Source organism: Crocuta crocuta, unplaced genomic scaffold, assembly GCF_008692635.1.
Source record: "Crocuta crocuta isolate KB4526 unplaced genomic scaffold, BGI_CrCroc_1.0 scaffold255, whole genome shotgun sequence".
NCBI lineage: Eukaryota > Metazoa > Chordata > Mammalia > Carnivora > Hyaenidae > Crocuta > Crocuta crocuta.
Window position 1 is genome coordinate 838320 of NW_027530670.1, and position 20994 is coordinate 859313.

The 20994-nt window shown below is 39.0% G+C and overlaps 1 protein-coding gene across 1 annotated transcript; it reads right to left on the reverse strand.

The window, feature by feature from the left end:
* Positions 1-1473: 1473 nt before the first annotated feature.
* On the reverse strand, positions 1474-16133 carry WEE1 (WEE1 G2 checkpoint kinase). Its single transcript, XM_077769132.1, is given in 12 exon segments — positions 1474-3262; positions 4391-4536; positions 4633-4803; positions 5623-5708; positions 5795-5890; positions 8690-8836; positions 12179-12300; positions 12785-12957; positions 13136-13196; positions 13915-14120; positions 15556-15733; positions 15735-16133. Coding segments are annotated over 12 exon segments (1872 nt in total). The 5' UTR covers positions 16067-16133; the 3' UTR covers positions 1474-3108.
* Positions 16134-20994: the final 4861 nt, after the last annotated feature.

A 20994-nucleotide genomic window follows, 5' to 3' on the forward strand; every position in this document is an offset into this window, starting at 1 on the left:
ACTACTCTAATGTCAGGCTGCTGCTGCTGCTGCTGCTGCTTTAAGAATTAGAAGACCACTGAAACCATTACTCAATCCAGCTGTTAGCAACATTTTAAAAGCTATTATTTCTTATTTCTTGACCTCTGGAACAGAGTGAAAATGAAAACCAAAGCTTCAGAATTGGCCCTTTAAAAGACATTAGCTCACTAATTAAAGGGGACTGCCTTGGATTTGTGGCAAGTTAAAGGTAGGGCAACAATTCCATTTGCACTCAACTGCAACGTAGAATTCCTCCTACCCAACTGCATAGTCAATACTTAAAATTTTTCTTCCTTATTAAAGTCAGCTTTCCAAAACAGTAGTTTTTTTGTTTAATATCTGTCTCAAACAGTAACAAGCATTTATTAACTTTGCATTGCAGTTAACTTTTCTGGAAAATTCTTCAATGTTTCAATATTAGCAGTTGTAGCTTCCTCCTGGTATTATGCTAACAAGTTCTCATTGTTATAAAAACAAAATCTGTTCATTGTGTAGTGTTCCTCATCTAACGAAAACCCTATTCGCATATGTCCATCTACAGGGGTCCTAGTTCAGGCCCTCTTTACTCTTGCCAAATCATAATAGCTATAAAACCAGTCTACACCTAATTCCCAACCGGTCTACACATAATCCCCTGGATCTACCACCAGCATCTTCCCAAGCTATGTAACTGTCCTTTGAGCTATCACTCTACCTGTAGAATCCCTCCAACATAGCACTTATCACATTTTATTGTCATTTTACATTTATCTGGGTCTCCTCTATTTTATCCTGAGTACCAAGAGGCAAAGACTATTTTTCACTGGTCTTTTGTCTACCAATTAGTACATAGAAGGCACTCAATGTTAAGTATCCTGTGGTGAATAAATATTAGCTCAATTCTCCTCAGCTTTCAGATGGCTTAAGAATTCCTTCTTAGAAAACCAGATTTTTCCCCCTAATCTAATATTCTTAAACAATATGTGAAAAATTTACTGCAAATATCAACTTGATGAAAAACACTTGATTTTTTTTCTTTGAAGCTAGTGCACTTGAAAAATGCACCTTGACTTTGAGTGATCCCAATATACACCAACTCTACTTTTTATAGCTTTGTCTTCAGTGACTACTACTGAAATGTGTTACCTGCTCCAGCCTTTGCAGCTTTTTATCTAATGTTCCTGTCTACACTAATTCCTTTCATACCTCTAAAATATGCTTTTTAGCATACCATAGGCTTAAAAGCCGAATAATTAAGGTTATTAGAAATGTTTATAGTGGGAAGAAATAGACCCTAATCAAACAAATTGTTTACCTATGATCAAAAAGCACAAAACTCTTGTGACATCTTTGTGTGTGTGTGACCTTACTCTGATTCTAATCTATATCAGAAAAAGATGTCACGTAGAATTAGCACTGTTTAATCACTTAAATCGCTCAATTCTAAAAAATCCAGCCTAGTTCACATGTAGAATTAGCAAACACTGTTTATCATTTAAATCTGCTCTCAATTCTTAAAAAATCCAGCCCTAGTTCAATTGAGTTACAACTTCATTTTAAAGCTCTCTTCTATGACTCAGGTCAAATTAGAAAATTATGAGTCATTACATCCACTTAATAATCTAAAGCTATTTTTAACTACATTACATTTCTAGCAGATCAAGTGTATAATATACAATGTGATGAACAAATATTAAATATAATGACAAATGAAAAACATTTATCATCGATGGACAATTTCTTCAATCACAAAATGTAACTGATGTAGACTAAAGCTCATCATTAAATAATAAATGCTTCATATCCTATCAAAAATGTGCCCTCTGCTTTTAGACTTTATATACACTATACTCTAAATGTTAAAATGTAGTGATAGAGATTAAACAGTAGAAAACAGGCATCACAAAGATTTAGGCAATTATGGTGAGCTCAGAGTGACTTTTAATATGCCAATCAATGTTAGTAAAACACAAGTCAAGCAGACATGTGCAAACATGTTTTAAACCAAAATTAATAGGCAAACAAACGATAGACAAATTCTATGTTGTTTTTGTTTTTGCAATGTCTGGTTAGCCAGTATTATTAGTCAAATGGCTAATCATTGATAAAATATATTTTGTGAAAAGCTTGGAATAGTCAGAAGTCATTCTGGCATTTCAAACAGCTATGTACACTATCGCCAAGATTAGTTTATATACACAAATATTGAAGAGAAACCGGGGAAAACATTTAAAAACAGACTAACAATACAATCAAGTACAAAAATTGGGTGGAGGGAGGGAACATTTTAAAAAAGGGTCAGGGAAGGGCATTATCAGGAAAAATTACAAAACCAGTAATAATTATACTACATTAAGACAGCAATCCAAAAGGGAAAAAAAAGGTGCATTACTCCAATGCACTAGCTTCAAAGTTCAAAGAAAAAAAAGGCAAATAGCTGCTTGTCATCAAGAGCAGCTATATATTTCACATAATTGTTTTCCAAAAAAGCCTATTAACAACAATGATTGTTTAATGCTACAATTTTACAGCAAGGACAAAACTAAAATAGCAGCAAATTCACAAGGCAATACTTCCATAGAATTATCATTCCATGGTTCATGCAGTGCCTACAAAGTGCTCCCAGTTGGATATACAAGTATAATTCACAATAAAAAAAAAAGAAATATAAGATTGACACACAGGTACATTAAAGGCTGAGTAGTACGGAGTCTCTTAGCATTTCCCTTTTCAAAGGGAGAATATGTTTGTAATAAAGCCCTTGAGTCCTTTTTACAGGTCACTATAGGGAAAGTCACCTTTTATTACAATGCAACAGCAAACTATAAGCAGCACACCACCACAGTGGTTAACCCTGGAAAGGCTGGTGTAACATTCAACAGTGACTGACATCCTACAGAAGACAGACTAGTAAGACTAGACGAAAGCCTGATATAGCACTGGTCAAAATACAGCTTTCAACTGTAATTCACAAGTAAAAGTTCTAAAGGTATTTCAGTAAAACTACTGATACCAATTGAGAAAGTAATTGCAAACTGGATTCTAGCAGGGATTTCAACCTAGCTTCCTCTTGTCACAGTTTTTTTGGGGAGGTGGGAAATGAGTAGTTCAGTATATGGTAAGGCTGACAGAGCGGTTCATTTTCTTTCCAATAAGTCGAGATGTTCTATTACTCTGGGTGGTGGACCTAGTGGTCATCCGATCAGTGAAGAGTGCTCTTTCCTCAGCTGCAGCTTTTGCCATCTGGGCTTTCTTGAGCTCTCTAAGAACATAAAAATAGAAAACAAGATGTCACCTGTTGTATTCATCCTAGGAAGGGATCATAAGAAGCCAAACATATATTATCAGCTAGAAGATCTTAGCATGTAATTATTATTCTAAAGATACAACTGAGGGAAAAAATTATAGTATTAACTTTGCTTTTGCTCAAACAACTTAAATTTAGGGTTTTATTTTGTGCTCTCAAAAGTAAAATATATACACTGAACACGAGTAAAAGATGCTTATAATAAGGACTTTGAGTCTTAATTTCAAATAACTCTAATTCATATTGTGAAAATGTCTATATAATAGAGATAAAAGGAAAATTCTACTATTTGTATGAACCATGATGGCTATCAAACTAGTGGCAAATAAACCTTTTAATATTTCAAGATAGTTTTATTAAAATCACCAATAAAGCAAATGAATTAGAATTGGCATTCCAATAATTTTAGTGAAAATGTCAAAGGTCATTCAAATCAAATATGAGACTCATCTACTAATTGACAGTAATTTAATCCTTTCATAAAAATAGTAGAAAAGAATGAAGCAAAATTTTAACTTATGGTGAGAGTTTTAGGGGGAAAAAAACCTGTACAGACTCACTTAGCTTTTGCCAAAGGGATTGGGGATTATTACCACTTGCAAATACATGCTAGTCTTAAAATTTTCTTTAAGTCCAGAGGTGCCTGGGTGGCTCAGTTGGTTAAGCGTCTGACTTTGGCTCAGGTCATGATTTCGAGGTTCAAGCCCCACGTCGGGCTCTGTACTGATGGCTCAGAGCCTGGAACCTACTTTGGAGTCTGTCTCCTTCTCTCTCTGCCTCTCCCCAACACTCATGCTCTATCTCCCTCTCTCTCTCAAAAAATAAATAAATAAATAAATAAAATAAGAAAATTAAAAAAATTTAAAAAAAATTTCTCAAGTCTGTAATTTTAAAGTTGAGGAACAATACAAATTAATATGCCACAAACACTAATTTAAAGCAGAAATCCCCAAATTTTAACTGTACAGCATACCAAACCACCACTGCCTTCACTGACAAAAAAACCTAAGTCATCTCTCAATAAAATTTGAAAATGAAAATGACAAAGTTAAAATAAAACATTCCAAAAAAACCCTTACTTACTTCTGCAAAAGTGAATTCTTGAATTTTTCAGCATTCAATTCTATCCGTAATTGTTCTGCACTTTTTCTAGAAGTAGATAGCAATACTGAATGCTTTACCAGAGCCATTGATGAAGGTCTTTTCTCTGGGTCTGGATGAATCATAATCTTAAAAAGATAAGTAAAAGTAAGGTAAAAACAGGTAATTTAACAAAACATTAATCCATGTCAATAAAAAGTGCTTTATATTAAAAAAATGCTTACTTTTAGCAACTCTGTAAACTCTTGGGAAAGCACTTGTGGAATCCGAGGTAATCTACCCTGTCTGATTTCATGCCATTGGTCTCCATTTCTAGGAAGAGGTTCAGCACCAGCAGCACATACCACTGTGAGGGCAAGGGCAAAAATATCCGCTTTTGGTAGATGGGTATAGTTCTGTAAAATTTAAAAAAAAAAAATCTTTTTAAGGGAATATAAAAATGTCCAAAACAAAATAAAATTAAGTGAGAAATAGAACTAAACTGAAATATCCAATGCCACATTTAACTTTAAGACCTGTTCAGAGAAAAAGCTAAATCTAAGGAGTTTTTTTAAATTACAAAGTAATACACACTCTGGGAGGGAGTGGTAAATACATTTCTAAAAGTAAATGCCTTTTCTCTTTCAGTAGTCAACTCTTCAACTCTTAAAAGAAACTCCTATCCTTCTGGGGGCATTCATATGAAAACACAAAACATATATATCATCATCAAGTTACAAATATACATACACATATAAAAAGATCAATGGGATCGTATAATTTATTTGTTCTATGTGTTCCATTTTCATTATCACAAAATATTTTGTCATACTCTTTTTTCTGTCACACTATTTTTGGAACAGTACTATTAACTATATATCATTATTTATTTTTGTTCTCTTATTGCTAAACACTTACTTACATTATTCTAAAATGGGAATTCTGGGTCAAAGGGTACAGGATTTTAAAACGTTCATAGATCCAAATACTTTAATCTCCAAAAAGGCTACGCCATTTTACAGTTTCACTAGTAGTGTATGAGAACCTGACTTTTACTACAATTCCACCATTGTTGAATACTTTAAGTCTTTGCCTTTATTGAAATTTGCTAGATTAAATACCCCAGCTGACGGTTTAGGCTTTTTTTTTTTTTACCATTTTACTAATTATTAGCTTAAATTTTTAATGTCTGCATTGCTAGAAAGCAAATAGGATTATTAAAGAAAAAAAACTACCTCCTGCAAAACTTCATTTGCAAGAAAACGGCTATCACCCTCTTCAACTTGTGGACTAGAAATCCTTGTTACATGCCCAAGATCACCTATAAGTATTGAAAAAAACAGTCAAGAGTTAAACAGCCTCTTACTTTATTTTTAAGGTAATAATCTGATCATTTTTCTTTCTTACCTATTTTAAACATAACTTTGTTGGAGGCCCAGTCATCTTCATCTCCTTCTTCAGAGGCAGCATTTGGGATTGAGGTTCGAGATATGAAAATATTACCTGTCAAACAATTATTTATGTAAGCTACACTAACAATTAATACTGTAACCAAAGTTCACAAACAAGGCCGTGCATCAGAATCATCCCAAAAACTTTTTTTTTTTTAATTTTTTTTAATGTTTTTATTTATTTCTAGGAGAGAGAGACAGCGTGAGCAGGGGAGGGTCAGAGAGAGAGGGAGTCACAGACTGAAACAGGCTCCAGGCTCTGAGCTGGCAGTCAGCACAGAGCCCGACGCGGGGCTCGAACCCACGAACCGCGAGATCATGACCTAAGCGAAAGTCGGACGCTTAACCGACTAAGCCACCCAGGCGCCCCTCATCCCAAAAACTTTTAAATGTATAGATTCTCTTATGTTCTACCCTAAAAGCAAACGAAGAGTAAGAATCTCAGGGGATAGGAACTGGGTTTGTATTTTCTAGGAACATTATTTTCTCGCCTAGAACTGATCTTTGAATACTTAGAAACCACTACATTAGACCACTAACATCTACATATTGATCTTTGGTTTTAACTACTTAGAAACAATACAAAAGGTAATCATGTAGTAATCTGTGATGCTACCTAATGCTACAGACAGGCACAGGTATGAAAAGTACAAATAAGGAACTTGAATTTGACTAACCATACAGCATCTACATCCCAATGTAGCTTTGTGGTTCATTTCTGCTGTACACATACTTTCAGTGAGTTTTCACTTTAATAGTTTTACCAATGTAATATTGAGTTTATAAATGTTACAGTCACTGAAGTCACCTTTCGAATTTCACTTTATAGAACTTATTTTATGATGGTATTTGTAAATTTGAACTTTTAAAATTCACATGCCTTAACATTTTCAACTTTTGGTACTTGTAAGGGTCCACTGTGTTTGTCTGACACTTAATACAAGGTATGAGTGAGTATAGGCAAAACTTACTAATTCAAATTTACTGTCTTCAGTCCAAATATTGTATTTTCCCTTTTGAAAATAAAAATTTGGGGCGCCTGGGTGGCTTAGTCGGTTAAGCGTCCGACTTTCGCTTAGGTCATGATCTCGCGGTTAGTGGGTTCGAGCCCCGCGTCGGGCTCTGTGCTGACTGCCAGCTCAGACCCTGGAGCTTTCCAGTCTGTGACTCCCTCTCTCTCTGACCCTCCCCTGCTCACGCTGTCTTTCTCTCTCTCTCCTAGAAACCAATAAAAATCTTAAAAAAAAAAAAAAAAAAGAAAAATTTAAGGGAGTTGTTTACACATAGGTTAAGAAATTCTTCACGTAACTTACAGAATTAAAGTAGGTTGTGTAAAATGATTTAATTTCTCATGAATCACATATTTCCATAGACAAAAAAAGAAACAAAACAAAGAAACTCCATTAAACTCAACTTAAAAACACCTAGCCATGGAGCGCCTGGGTGGCTCAGTCAGTTAAGTGTCAGACTTCAGCTCAGGTCTTGGGCTCATGAGTTCTGTGCTGATAGCTTGAAGCCTGCCTCAGATTCTGTGTCTCCCTCTCTCTTTGCCCCTCCCCTGCTTGTGGACTGTCTCTCATAAACAAACATTGGGGGTATCTGGGTGGCTCAGCTAGTTAAGTGTCCGACTTTGGCTCAGGCCATTGATCTTGCAGTCTGTGAGTTCAAGTCCTGCATTGGGCTCTGTGCTGACAGCTCAGAGCCTGGAGCCTGCTTCTGATTCTGTGTCTCCCTCTCCCTCTGCCCTCCCCTGTCGGCGTGTACGCTCTCACAAAAATAAACATTAAAAAAAAAAAAGTAGAGGAAGGGTAAAACCTTAAAAAAAAAAAAGGGATAGCAGCAGATGCAGGCAGGGCATAGTCCTGAAATGGATACTAGTATGGACAAATTAACCATTAAGAACTTGGATAGCTGGGAAAATTTTAAGCATGATCTGGTTATTAGAGGAGATAAAAATTTACTGAAACAAAAAGAGTTGACATATGACAAGTTTTAAAACAGTGTGTACATTATGAGGTTATTTTAATAAAATGAGAGAGATTTGCACTAAAATGTCATTGTAGCATTCACTTGCATCTTTTTAATGTAAGATAATCACATTGAATGTGCCATTTATTTTCTGAATAAATGTAACTAAATAAAAGTAACACTTTCATGGTATATAGACTAGAAATACCACCATGTTTGTATAACACATAAGTTTTCAGAAACATTTTCACATATCTCATTGTATGCTAACAACCCCATTACCAGTACCAGCATTATTTTATGATTATAGTTCTACAGCGTTAACAGAAGAGAGTGGCTTTAAACAATAGGTTCTCAGTCTACCCATCAGAGTCCTAGTGCATGACTATGTGGTTCCCATAAGATGTAGCAAATTTTTCCAATTTTTAATAAAAATTAGTTTACTGTCTCAAATATTTTGGGATAACAAGGGAAAAGGTGACTGAAAATCATAAAATACTAATATGTGGCTCAAAGGTCTTTTAAAACTAACAATGAAAAAACAGTAAGGAGTGTGTGTGTGTGTGTGTATGTACACACTATATATCTAGTTTTTAAGTTTATTTATTTATTTTGAGAGAGAAAAAGAGAGCACGAGATGGGAAGGGGTAGAGAGGGGGAGAGAACCCCAAGCAGGCTCCTTGAGGATAGCACAGAGTCTGATTGCAGGGCTCAAACTGACAAACCAGCAGAAGATCATGACCTGAGCTGGAATCAAGTCAGATACTTAACCAACTGAGCCACTGAGGCGCCCTGTGGATGTGTATGTTTTCAAATTGTTTTAATGAAATCATTTATTCTCTATAACACAAAGAACACATGTCAGAGAATTTGTAATACTTACTAGGCTTTATATCCATGTGAACCAAAGACATTGAATGAATATACCTCAAGCCCCGGCCAACTTGTAAAAGGAGATCCTTCAATTCTGCTTCTGTAAAGTAACTCATGCTTCTATAGTTTTCACTTATGGCATCAGCTAAACTTCCACCTAACAAACATGGGAAAAATTAGCAATTTCTTCTTTCTGAAATATTTTTCTCCCTTCCATCTTTACTGAATGATCACAAATTCAACAAAGAAAATAACATTTTATAGGACCTATTCTCTCCTTCCTGTTTGTGAAATCAAAATCATATCTATTCTTTCAATAGGTAATATACTCACATGGGTACAAATATAATGTAAAGTCTCTGTTTCATCCAGATACCCCAGCATCTACCTGGTTCTTTTTCCCAGAATACACGAAAGTTACTAGTTTCTTATATATCCTTTTCAATTCCTTTTTACACAGTGGAAACATTTTCATGATCTTCAAGATCATCCTTTACTAATACACAAAGACTACCTTGTTCTCTCTTAAGTCTACAAAATTCCATTGCATCACTGAATGGTTATGAATTAACCAATCTTCTAAGCGAGGAACATTTTAAAATAATTTCCAAGCCTTTGTTACTATACACTACAGTCCAAGGATTAACTTTGTACATTGGTCATATCACACACATTTAATATATCTCATAGGAAAAAAACCCTACTGGTTTCTAGAGTTTGTACAATCAAAAACAATACTACTATGTAGCTTGTGTGTGTAATACTATCTTATATACAGGATAAATTTCTTTAGCTGAGAGGGACATTTCTATAGCTGAGAGTTTTAGAAGACAAATCTGGGGCAATTTTACATACACACACACAATCCCCCATAGAGAAGTCTGTACTAATGTATACTCCCATCATTAACGTATGAGAATACTGGTTTTCCCACACCCTTGACAATAGTCTATAAATTTTATAGGTAAAAACCAGTATCTTAGTATAGTTTTAACTTACTTTTATAGAATCAAACCAGCTAATTTGTTTATACTTTTAAGAAGCTTTGTAAGTTTATACAAGTTTTTTTAAAAAACACTGTAAGTTTATAACTTATCTCAAAGGGAAAGAGGACTTCTATAAAGCAACACAAAACAAAAACCAAAACAAACACTTCTGTTTAAAGCTTAGTTAGGAATAATGAAATTGGAGCCAGGGTAATAAAGTTAGGAAGGTATACTGACCTAGCTATGATACATTAGTCAGGAAAGGGGAAGTAGCAAAATGTCCAATGTGTTTTAAAAATAAAAATAAATCACACACCTCAATATTTTAGGCTTAAGTATGTTCTCCGTACTTGAATTGCACAAATTTTGAACTGCAGGAAAAAGAGGGCTATAGAAGGGAGGTCAATAAGCTTGTCAGACAAGTGGGCTTGAAGTCCTAGACCAAGTTAAATTAGACAGAATATGGCTGCTTTTTAGTGGGTCTACCAACTATAGATAGGCCAGTTCCTTCTATCTCATTACTGAAAGGAAGAGAGGTGAGAAGAGCAACACTCTCAATGGATATTTCAGGTTCTCTTCCCCTATCCATCAACATTTTTCCACATTTGTTTACCAGGGGTAAAAATTTCAGTCTATCACCAAACCAAGACAAAAGACTTAAAATGCAAATGAACGTTTGAGATAATAAAGAAACTTAAGTCATGATAAAGGATATCAGTTAATCACCATGTACAAATGCAATGATAATAGGATCATTTCCCTGTGAAACTATGGAAAAGGATCTGAAGATCAGGTCTATTATTCGGGCATTCAAAGCTTTATGTGAAGAGAAGAATGGTGGCAAAAGGACACAAAAGAAGAGTTCACAAATGTACCTAGTTCACCTTATTTCCTTTCATCTACACAGAAAGAACAACTATACTGAGGCAACCCTGTTTCACCCAGGTCTATTTATTTTTAAAGATCTGTATATTTGTTTTATACTGTTCCAAAATAATAAACCATTTCAAAAGATTATTTTATAATTTAACTTTATTACAGGACAAGGTTTTGTTTTGTTAGGACAAAGTCTTCATAATGAGAGGGTAGCAAGACAACTCACTCCTCTCTATCCCCTCAGGACCAAGAGTTTTCTCAAAATCATTTGAATTACACCACCACATATTTATTTGGTAGACTGTTACAAATTTGTGATCCTGGACTGCTACAGAAATACTTGTTAAGAGGACAACCAGCAACATCAATAAGGTTAGACGGAAAAAGAAACTAGAAGATGGCATCTAGCAAACATGGAGTGTAGAAGACCGTCAGACTACCCTATATTAAGTACAATAACTGAAAAATGAAGGTTAAAAATCAGAATAGTCCACAAGGCCATGAGAGACAGCTACATACATATTTTGATGATATGAATAGAAACATTTTTTAAGAGATGTATGAAACAAATTGGCAGCAATGCTGTATACTGAGCACTTAGTTCTTTCAAGTGTAGAGAACTAATAAAACGACAACTCAGTAAGAAGTTAGGTGTGAGAAATGGCTCTTTTACCTCTGTTTTGTTCAATGTTTTTAAATACTAAAAATCCACTACTTACATCACCTATTCATTCACAAGCTATGAGACGGCTGGTCTTATTTAAGGAAAAAAATAATGAAAACCAACAAAAATAAAGAAGACAAATATAAATCACTACTGTCACCTGTCAACTGTTCACTAAATTCTAAATTCTCTAATATTCAAAAATACATAGAAATGGAAATCCAGTGTACATAACGATTTACCTATTTAATAACAGGTATTTACAAGAATCAGAATTGAGACCAGGGTTTTGATAAAGGTTTAATGAACAAAAGGGGGGAACCAAGTTGGTCCTGGAAAGACTTGCTGAAATTGAAAGCTCTCCAGAGGTCCAAACTTGAACCTCTATAGATACTTGTTTTGTTGCTTTGGAGGGGAAATGAGGGGGAGAGGTGCAGCTAGAGAACTAAAAGAGTGTAAAATAATAAATTCTGAGTGGATTCTAGTGGTAAAGTAGGCTGGATAAACAAGAATGGGGAAAGATTATAGAATACTTTGAACAAATGGCTAAATTCAGAACAATGGAGAGTCTACTGTCACTTTATGAGCAACCAGTAACAGCACATAAAATGAAATGGAAAAGACTAGATACATTGAACCTGTGTTATTAACTACTATATTCCACATAAACTATGCTACATGCTAGGGGTTCTAAAATATATCTGGCAAGTCCATTGTCCTCTCAAGATCAGTGTGGCTAACAGGCACACAAACAATATGCACAATTCTACTGTTAAGGTAAAAGGGACAAGGTTTTCAATCTTAACATCAAGGTAGGCAATGAACTTGAAATTTATGTCAGGCTTCTTGATCTTTGAATTTTAAGAAATAAAAGAGACAGAATTAGACCAGGATTTCAGATAAAAATAAGTATTTCCTCAGTGTTCTTTTTTTTTGAGCTCACAAGTTTCAAAGAGAACAATGTATTACTCACCATTACAATACTCATTCTGTATAAGCATATGATCATCTTCTGCCCATGCAGAGAAATATCGAACTACATGAGAATGTTGTCCAAGCACTGCATGGGCATATACTTCCCTCAAAGCGTTCTGCCTAGGAGAAATTTGAGATTGACAGAGTGGTACATCATTTTTATTCAAGCCTAAACTGAAACAATTTATCTGAAACCTCATAAAAGACACTTGATTTGTTATCTATCATTATGCTGAAGAATAACCGGCTTAAGAGGGAGGGGGTTAAGACTGTATCAGATTTTTCTAAAGGCTTCCATTAAAGAAGAATGTTAGTTACAAAGAAGGAACCTTGCTGGCTCTAGGACTAGGAGAAAAATAAAACTCCATTTTACTGTGAATTCATGGATACTACCAGAAAAAAGAAATTTAAGTTAGGCTTCAAAATCAGACTACTTATATTATTTTGCCAAATTCAGTAAGAATTTATGGCACAAAATGAAAAGGATCTAATTAAATTATTATGGCTTCTCAAAAGTGAGAGAATTAATTTCAGTGCTTGATTACGTAAAACCTTAATGTTTGCAATACCATAGGGAATAAAAGACAAAAGTTTTAATACATACTCATCAACGGAGCCAGCCAATGGCTTTTTTGATCGCTTAATGGCATAAACGCATCCATCCAGCCTCTTCACACACTTAAACACAGAACCAAATTCTCCAGAGCCAATTTTCTCTAGCTCATGAAATTCTGTTGTATACCGTGACTTCATATTGCTTTCAGTAATTGTGATTCTCTGTAATAAGATATATTCATATATACAAAGACATGAAAATAATTTTTTGCTATGATAGCCCTATGTGTGAAATTTAAAAATCATTACGTTTTATGGTTGAATGAATAGTTAACATGTATATATAACTTGTTAAGTAGAAAATGAAATTTCAGAAACAAAAAAATAAAAAGCTATTTACTTTAGCAGGTCTTGTTTCATCTTCAAACTCATAATCACTGGCTTCCATGTCTTCACAAGAACTGGAAAACATTATGTATGTTTCCATCAACAGATTGACAGATACATCAACTAGAGACCCAAACTTTATCTGATAGATGTACAGTGAAAATGCATTTTAATGAATAAAAACAGTCAAGAAAGCACTTAACTTTGTAATTACAAGATATAACTCAGCTGATTAAAATGCTGTTCCTACTGAAAATTTCATATTGTCTACAAGTCAATACCACCACACATTTCAAAATTAAAGTCTATTTTTTTAAAATATTTTTAAACGTTTGTATTTATTTTTGAGAGAGAGATAGAGACAGCATGAGCAGGGGAGGGTCACAGAGAGAGAGGGAGGCACAGAATCCAAAGACAGGTTCCAGGCTCTGAGCTAGCTGTCAGCACAGAGACCAACGAGGGGCTCGAACCCACAAACCGTGAGATCATGACCTGAGCTGAGGTCGGACGCTTAGCCAACTGAGCCACCCAAGCACCCCTAAAGTCTTTCTAAATAACTCTCTCTGCCCGCCTCATTTTTATACCAGATTTCCTATAACCTATCTAACCTTTTTATTCCTTCCTTTCTTACACCACTACTTCTCCACAGCTGATTACTTTCCACCTGCCTCTCCTCATAGGCAAGTGCTAGTAACAGAAAAATATCAGAGCATAAACTTCCATGGCATACAGATGAAATTAAATTTTGAGAAGTACCACAAACCAACCTTGGATGGTAACTAAATAACTTACTCATTCCAATGTGTTCGCTTTCTTCTACGACACTGTCCTGAGGAATGAAGTAACACAGAATCTGGGGTAAAAGGATTAATATTCACTTGAGGAGTCTGTCGCATGTCAAATTCCCTTTTTCCTGATTTTTCTGTATCCATGAACAGAGAACCACCTCGGAGTTTAACAGAGCTGGAATCAATTCCTCGAGCTTTGGAGAGCAAACTCTAGGACAGGAAAAGTGAAATTTTAGTATCTAAATCCTACAGCCTTCTCAACCCAATCTTCAACAAGCCTTTCACATGGCTGATACTGTAGGTCAAAGCAACACACAATCCACTGCATCTCAAGCAAAATAAACAGTGGTTAACTTGAGAAGTCTGAAAGGATCACCTTTCCTGAAAAAATAGCCACAAAAATAGGTCTTTAATACTAAAATGAGTAGAAATGCAGACTACAGTGAAGTTTACTTAGAGTCTAAAAGTTAAACTTTCAATCCATTTAAAAATACAAAGAAGGCAGGGAGCCCCATAAAAACTCCCTTCCCCCCCCTCCAAATAGGGCTTTCAAAACCACCTCCGCTGGCCTCCTCCCCTGGCCTCCAGAGGGATCTTGCCTTGGGCATGTCCCTAATACACAAGAACACTCAAAAAAACACACTTCTTCCTGAGGTCTGCCTAGAACTAACGATACTGAACCGCACTCACTTAAAAGGTACGTTTTCCATATTACTCTTACAAACGCGATGCTTGTCTTTATCTCGTGAAGGGTCCGTTTTAAAATCTACAGTTACTTTTAAAGTTCCCCAAGTGGCAATCTGCACACTCACTTGCCATTCAACAACAGGTGCTGAACACCTCCTTCATTGTGATACGTTACCAGCAGTATGAAAGCACAAGGGTCCAAGCAACACCACTACTGCTGGCTTTTAAGAGTTAATATCCTTAATCATTACACTCGGGGTGACCACACACGCATTGCAAACCCAAGGGTGTAAACAAACGCTTACCCGATAAATATGCACCGATAGACGCTTAAAAGCTACCCTGAATTAAGGAGTCTTTACGACTGGAAATGCTTGGAAAAACAGCCTTTCCTCCCAAGTCGAAGCGCAGTCTTCCTGCATACCTCCAACTTAACCCTTTAAGACCACATGACACGAAACGATAAGCTCATGAAAAAAAATTTTTAACCGAACTCCTGCGTGTGCCGCCCAAATTACAGGGCCCATCACTGCATTTAAAAGGCACCAGATGGCTGCGGCGCTCGGGAGTGTCAGGTGGCCGCGCCAGCACCACTCCACATCCTTCCAAACCACGTTATCAGTACCACACTCCAGGCTGACACGCTCGGCACGGCCCCGACTCGACCGGCGTGAAATCGTCAGCCACCTGGACCGCGCCGATCAGCCCCTTTGAAAGATGAAGAAGTTCCAGAGGAGGCCCATTGTTCAGTTACATAATCTTAACGGACAACTTCTGGGCAGGGCCAAAAAGAGGGGCTGCCAACTTTTTGTTGCGGCTCAGGGGAGAGAGTGGGGGTGCGGCCGGGCGGTTATGTAACCGAACCCGGGGAGCGCCGCGCTCGGCTCCCGGCGCCGCGGCCTTTTTAAAAGGCTGGGCGGGCGCGGGCTCGGGGCGCCCGGGCCCCCCCTCCTCTCACCTTGGGCGTGTGCGGCGTGTCGAACAGCCGCAGCTTGCGGAAGGTCTTGTGCGGCGGGGTCCCGGGGTGGTCCGGCAGCGGCGAGCAGGGGCCCTCGCTAACCCGGCGCGCCCCGCAGCCGCGCGGGGACGCATCCCCCGGGCCGCCGCAGCGCACCGGCGAGAACGAGCTGCCCANCACCCTCGGCCCCGCCGCCGGCCGCGTCCGCGCCGGGACAGGGGCCCCGCAGCAACATGTCCTCCTCCAGCTCCCCGGGGCTGCAGGGGGCCGGGCCGGGCGAGCGGCGGCGCTCGGGGCCGGGCTCTGTGGGGCTCCGCGCGGGCGGCAGTGGAGAGTCAGGCTCTTGAAAGGCCGAGTCCTCCCCAGTGCTGTGGCCGCTGCCCTCCTCCTCTTCCTCCTCTTCCTCCTCCTCACAGTCGCTACAGGGCGAGAAGATCAGCTTCTGCCGCAAAGTGCAAGAAGCCCCGGGGCGGCGAGGAGGCGGCGGCTGCTGCCGGCTTAGGAAACTCATCACGTCCCTGTGCCCGAGGCCGAGGACCGCGGAGCCGAGGAGCTGAGAGCCGGAGCCCGCGGAGTCGAGGACGNCCCGACCTCCGGGAGCCGGGCCGGGCGCCGCCCGGTCTGGGCCGCACGGGGCAGCCAAGAATGCCCTTTGGGAGGAGCGAAGGGTGCTGGGCTCGACTAGGCCCAGCCGAACGGCCCCTTGGGAGCGGCCTGCTCTCGGTCCTTCAGGCGCTCTGGGGTCTGAGGTGGGGATCAGGGAACACTTCTGGGTGCCTCCGGGTCGGGGCCAGCAGGGAACCACCGTGCCTCCCGTGCCAGCCGCGCGTTCCTTTGGTGCGAGCCACTGGGGCGTTGTAGGCGTGGCTGTAGGCAGTCACGTTCCCGGGTAGAGGTTTGGGCCGGAAATGGTGACTCTGGAACTTTGAGAACTGAGCCTGTTGCTTAGGCCAGACCCAGAAATCAGCAGGAAGGCCAACACACATGACCCCGAGGCGGGGAAACCGGCTGTGGGGGGAAGGCCTCTGGAGCCCTAGTTTCCCTCCAGGGTGACTCTCAGGGTCGGGTGTGCCCCCAAAGAGGCGAGCTCCCCCAGGCCACGGCAGGCCATCCCAGACTCTAGAGTAAATACCGGCGACACCACAATCGGCCCCACCACGAAACCAAGTGCCCACCACGCGGCCACGGTGTTTATATTTGTTTGCCAGCACGTGGGCCAGTGTTGGCAAAAAGGATTGGCCCACCTCACTGCAATCTTAAATGCGGCTTAAGAAAAAATTCTTATAGTAGCCTGTCAAATTGTGGTTTCATCTGCCCTTTAGAGTCGCACAGGAAAGTTTCTGGGGTTTTTCACTTGTAAATAACCCCGTGATGAATATTCTAATTCCTCACGTGGTTTTTCCCCCCTCTGTGTAGAGGTTTTTTTTTTTTAAAGATAGATTCATAGAAGTGAGGATTACTGGGTCAAAGGCTATAAACTGCCAAACTGCCCCCCAGAAGAAAACAATTTACGTTCTCACTGGCAGTGGATTAGAGCGCGCTGCTCATGAATTTTGGACATTAGTGGATATTTAATGTTTGCTAATGTAATTTTGGTTTGTTTTGTTTTTAATGTTGTTTGTTTTTTGAGAGAGAGCAGGGGCGGGGCAGAGAAGGGGGGACAGAGGATCAGAAACGGGCTTCATCATGACAGCAGAGAGCATGACTCTGGGCTTGAGCTCAAAAACGTGAGGTCATGACCTGAGTGAAGTCCATGGTTTAACTGACTGAGCCATTCAAGCCCCCCTAATTTTGTTGTTTTGACTACTATGGTTGGACAGTGTTCATGCTCCAATGGCCACTTATATTTATTTCTATTGTCTGTTTTATTGTAGCACCTTATGAGTATTAACACTTTACCACTATATTCTAACACATTTCAAAGACTGACCTCAAGCTGCATTTTTAATAATGGAACATTTTAATACTTACCACATGGACCAAGAGCACATTGTATATACATTGTATGTTAGCCAATTTGATAATAAATTATATTTTTTAAAAAAACTTACCACATGGAAAATTCCCTGAGATCACATAACTGAAGATGCAGTGAAGGGTAAACAGCTGTGTTCTCCAGACATTTGCTTTTGTGTCTTTGTTTTGTATGTTAATCCAAATTCAATGTTAAGCTCTTGAAAGACTGGAACTCTACCCTTTTGTCATGTTTCAAGGAGAGGCATTCTCTGATCCCTAGTGGGGATACCCCAAAGGGAATGGTTTCTAGCACTCTTCCTACAACACCTGCTCTCCTTCACTCCTGATGCAGTATAATCCTTTGATATGGGTAGTTGACCATATTGAATCACTTTTCTTAATTTCATGTAAGTGTAAATAAAAATAACTTTAGGGGCACCTGGGGTTCTGTTGGTTGAGCATCCAACTTTGGCTCAGGTCATGATCTCAGGAGTTCAAGCTCCACATTGGGCTCTTTACTGTCAGCACAGAGCCTGCTTCAAATCTTCTATTCTCCTCTCTCTGCACCTCCCCCACTTGGACTCTCTCAAAAATAAAATAAAAACATTTTTAAAAATTTAAAAAATAACTTTAGAAAACTACTCTTTATTGATTTTTAACATGAGTTGTATGTGAAAATAGTGTTTCCTAAGTAAACTTTAAAGCTCAGAAGATAACCTCTCCCCAACTAGAATGTTGCTCCTGAGCCCCTTCTCTGTAGGAATTCTATATCCTCTGTTGCTATCCATGCAAGCTCACTTCCCCTCCCCCTTCACTCCTTCACAACATCCTGTTATTTCCTTAACAGGCTTATATCTATCTCAAAGTGTGTTGATTGTTTATTACTATCCTCTTCTAGAAAATGAGTTCCCTGAGTATAGGGACCTTTTCTATTTTGTTTATTGCAGTATTCTAACATGGCTTACATGCTCAATATCTTCTGAGTGATAATAGAGTCCTTATTTAAATATTTGTTGATTGGCTTATTTTTCTATTTCAATATAAATTCAAATGGTACAGAAGTATCCCAGCTGCTCCTTCTTGGAGGTAGACACTCTTTTAACATTTGTTTTTTTCAACTCTTAACCATGCCACCTGTCTGCTTCCCTACCTAAACTGGGAGGTCCTTGAAGTAGATTAGGGCAAAAGGGCCTGGCTTCCAAATGGGAAGGGAAGAGTTCTTGGTCCCCAGCCCCGGTACTTTGAATTCTTGGCACCAAAGTCTGTCCACAGAATGGGAGAGGTAAATTTCCATTGAATGTATAGAATGACTGAAGGAAAGAAGGAATTTCTTCAAAATTTGGGAACAAGACTCAGTGGGAGAACCATTTCTTCTATAAAGCCTTTCCTTAACTTTCTCCACTTCTAGGTGAAAGAGACACTCCACGAACCAGATTTTCCACCACACCTGGCATGGACTCAGTAACAGTCTTTGTTTACTTGTCTGGCTTCCCTTCCAACCAGGGCTGAGATCAAGTTTTATTTGTCTTTAGAGCTCCAGTGACCAGCAATGTGCCTTGGCCCCCAAAAAGGAACTTAATAAATGTTTCTGGAATAATTGAATAAAAAGCTAGTGTTCTTTAACACAAAAGTGCCAAAATGAGTTAGAAACCTGGGCCCTACCTCCTCTAGCTGAGAACATGGCACAGTGCTATGGTTTAACTGCAGCAATGTCCTAACTGAAATTCTAAATGATTGTTCTGATTTTTTAAATTTCATGCCTCTCTGAGTACAGCACTCACTGTACCAGAGGGATGGAGTTACGCCCACCTGCCCCGGGCATATCTAATTCAAATTTCCTGTTCTTTTCTCCACCCAATGTTGTTCCTAACTGTAATGTTGCTAGGCAACTTTTGCAGAATCCACAAGTTTGTGGTAATGTTGTAATAAGTGAGTAAAAATCTTGCCTCTAGGTGTTGGGAGAACAAACAACCTGTTTATCTCCTTTAGACAGATGACTTAGCAAGTATAAGACTTTAATACCACTATTGTCAGCCCATTCACCTTCCTTAGCAGCAAGATAAGCAAGATTCCTGCCCTGAAGATTTATGATTGGGATTCCTAAGTCACCCTCTCAAACACTTTTTTTTTTTTAAAGTTTATTTATGTATTTTGAGGGAGAGAGAAAGGGCGAGTCCTGGAGGGCAGAGAGAGAGAGGGGATGCCAAGAAGGCTCTGCACGGTCAGCACAGTTTGGGGCTCACATCCACAAGCCATGAGATCATGACCTCAGCCCAAGTCAGATGCTTAACCAACTGAGCCACCCAGTTGCCCCTCAAATTTTTTAAATGTATACAAGTACCTAAATATATGTTCATTTTCTTAGTAACATAAGTCGTACACTTTTGAATGAAATATCCTTCAGTACTAGGGACTAATTTTTCAGTCTGTAGACATGTTTCATGAGAATAGCTAGGCTTTACCCGAAGCTGAATCTTTTCTAGTTTATGCTTTTGATTCTGGAGAAATAATAACTCTCTCTAAATACTAGCCTGTTCTGATAGATTTCTAATTTATTTAGAAAAGAAACCATGTTGGTCAAATCTGTTTTTCACTTAGCCAAATACTAGGGGAGTGCCTGAGTGACTCGGTTCGTTAAGTACCTGACTCGACTTCAGTTCAGGTCATGATCTCAAGGTTTGTGAGTTTGAGCCCTGCATTGGGGGCTCTGGATTTCTCCCTTCCTCTCTCTCTGCCCCTCCCCCACTCACACTCTCACACACACACACACACTCTCTCTCTCTCTCTCTCTCTCTGCATCTGTCTCTCAAGGTAAATTAGTAAAATTTAAAAATATATATATTAGGGATGTGCCTGGCTGACTCATTCAGTAGAGCATGTGACTTTTGATCTTGAGGTCATGAGTTTGAGCCCCCTATTGGGTGTTGAGCCAACTCAAAAAAAAAAGAGTCAACCAGGCGTTCTCCCCACCAAATCTTTAAAAACAAAACAAGGGGGCACCTGGGTGGCTCAGCCAGTTAAGCATCTGGCTGATTGTATACAAATCAAGTCAGAACANAGCTCTGGATTTCTCCCTTCCTCTATCTCTGCCCCTCCCCCACTCACACTCTCTCACACACACACACACACACTCTCTCTCTCTCTCTCTCTCTCTGCATCTGTCTCTCAAGGTAAATTAGTAAAATTTAAAAATATATATATTAGGGATGTGCCTGGCTGACTCATTCAGTAGAGCATGTGACTTTTGATCTTGAGGTCATGAGTTTGAGCCCCCTATTGGGTGTTGAGCCAACTCAAAAAAAAAAGAGTCAACCAGGCGTTCTCCCCACCAAATCTTTAAAAACAAAACAAGGGGGCACCTGGGTGGCTCAGCCAGTTAAGCATCTGGCTGATTGTATACAAATCAAGTCAGAACAGAAATGGTACAGTTGATCCTTGAAGAACATAGAGGCTAGGGGTGCTTACCCCTTGCTATAAGAAATC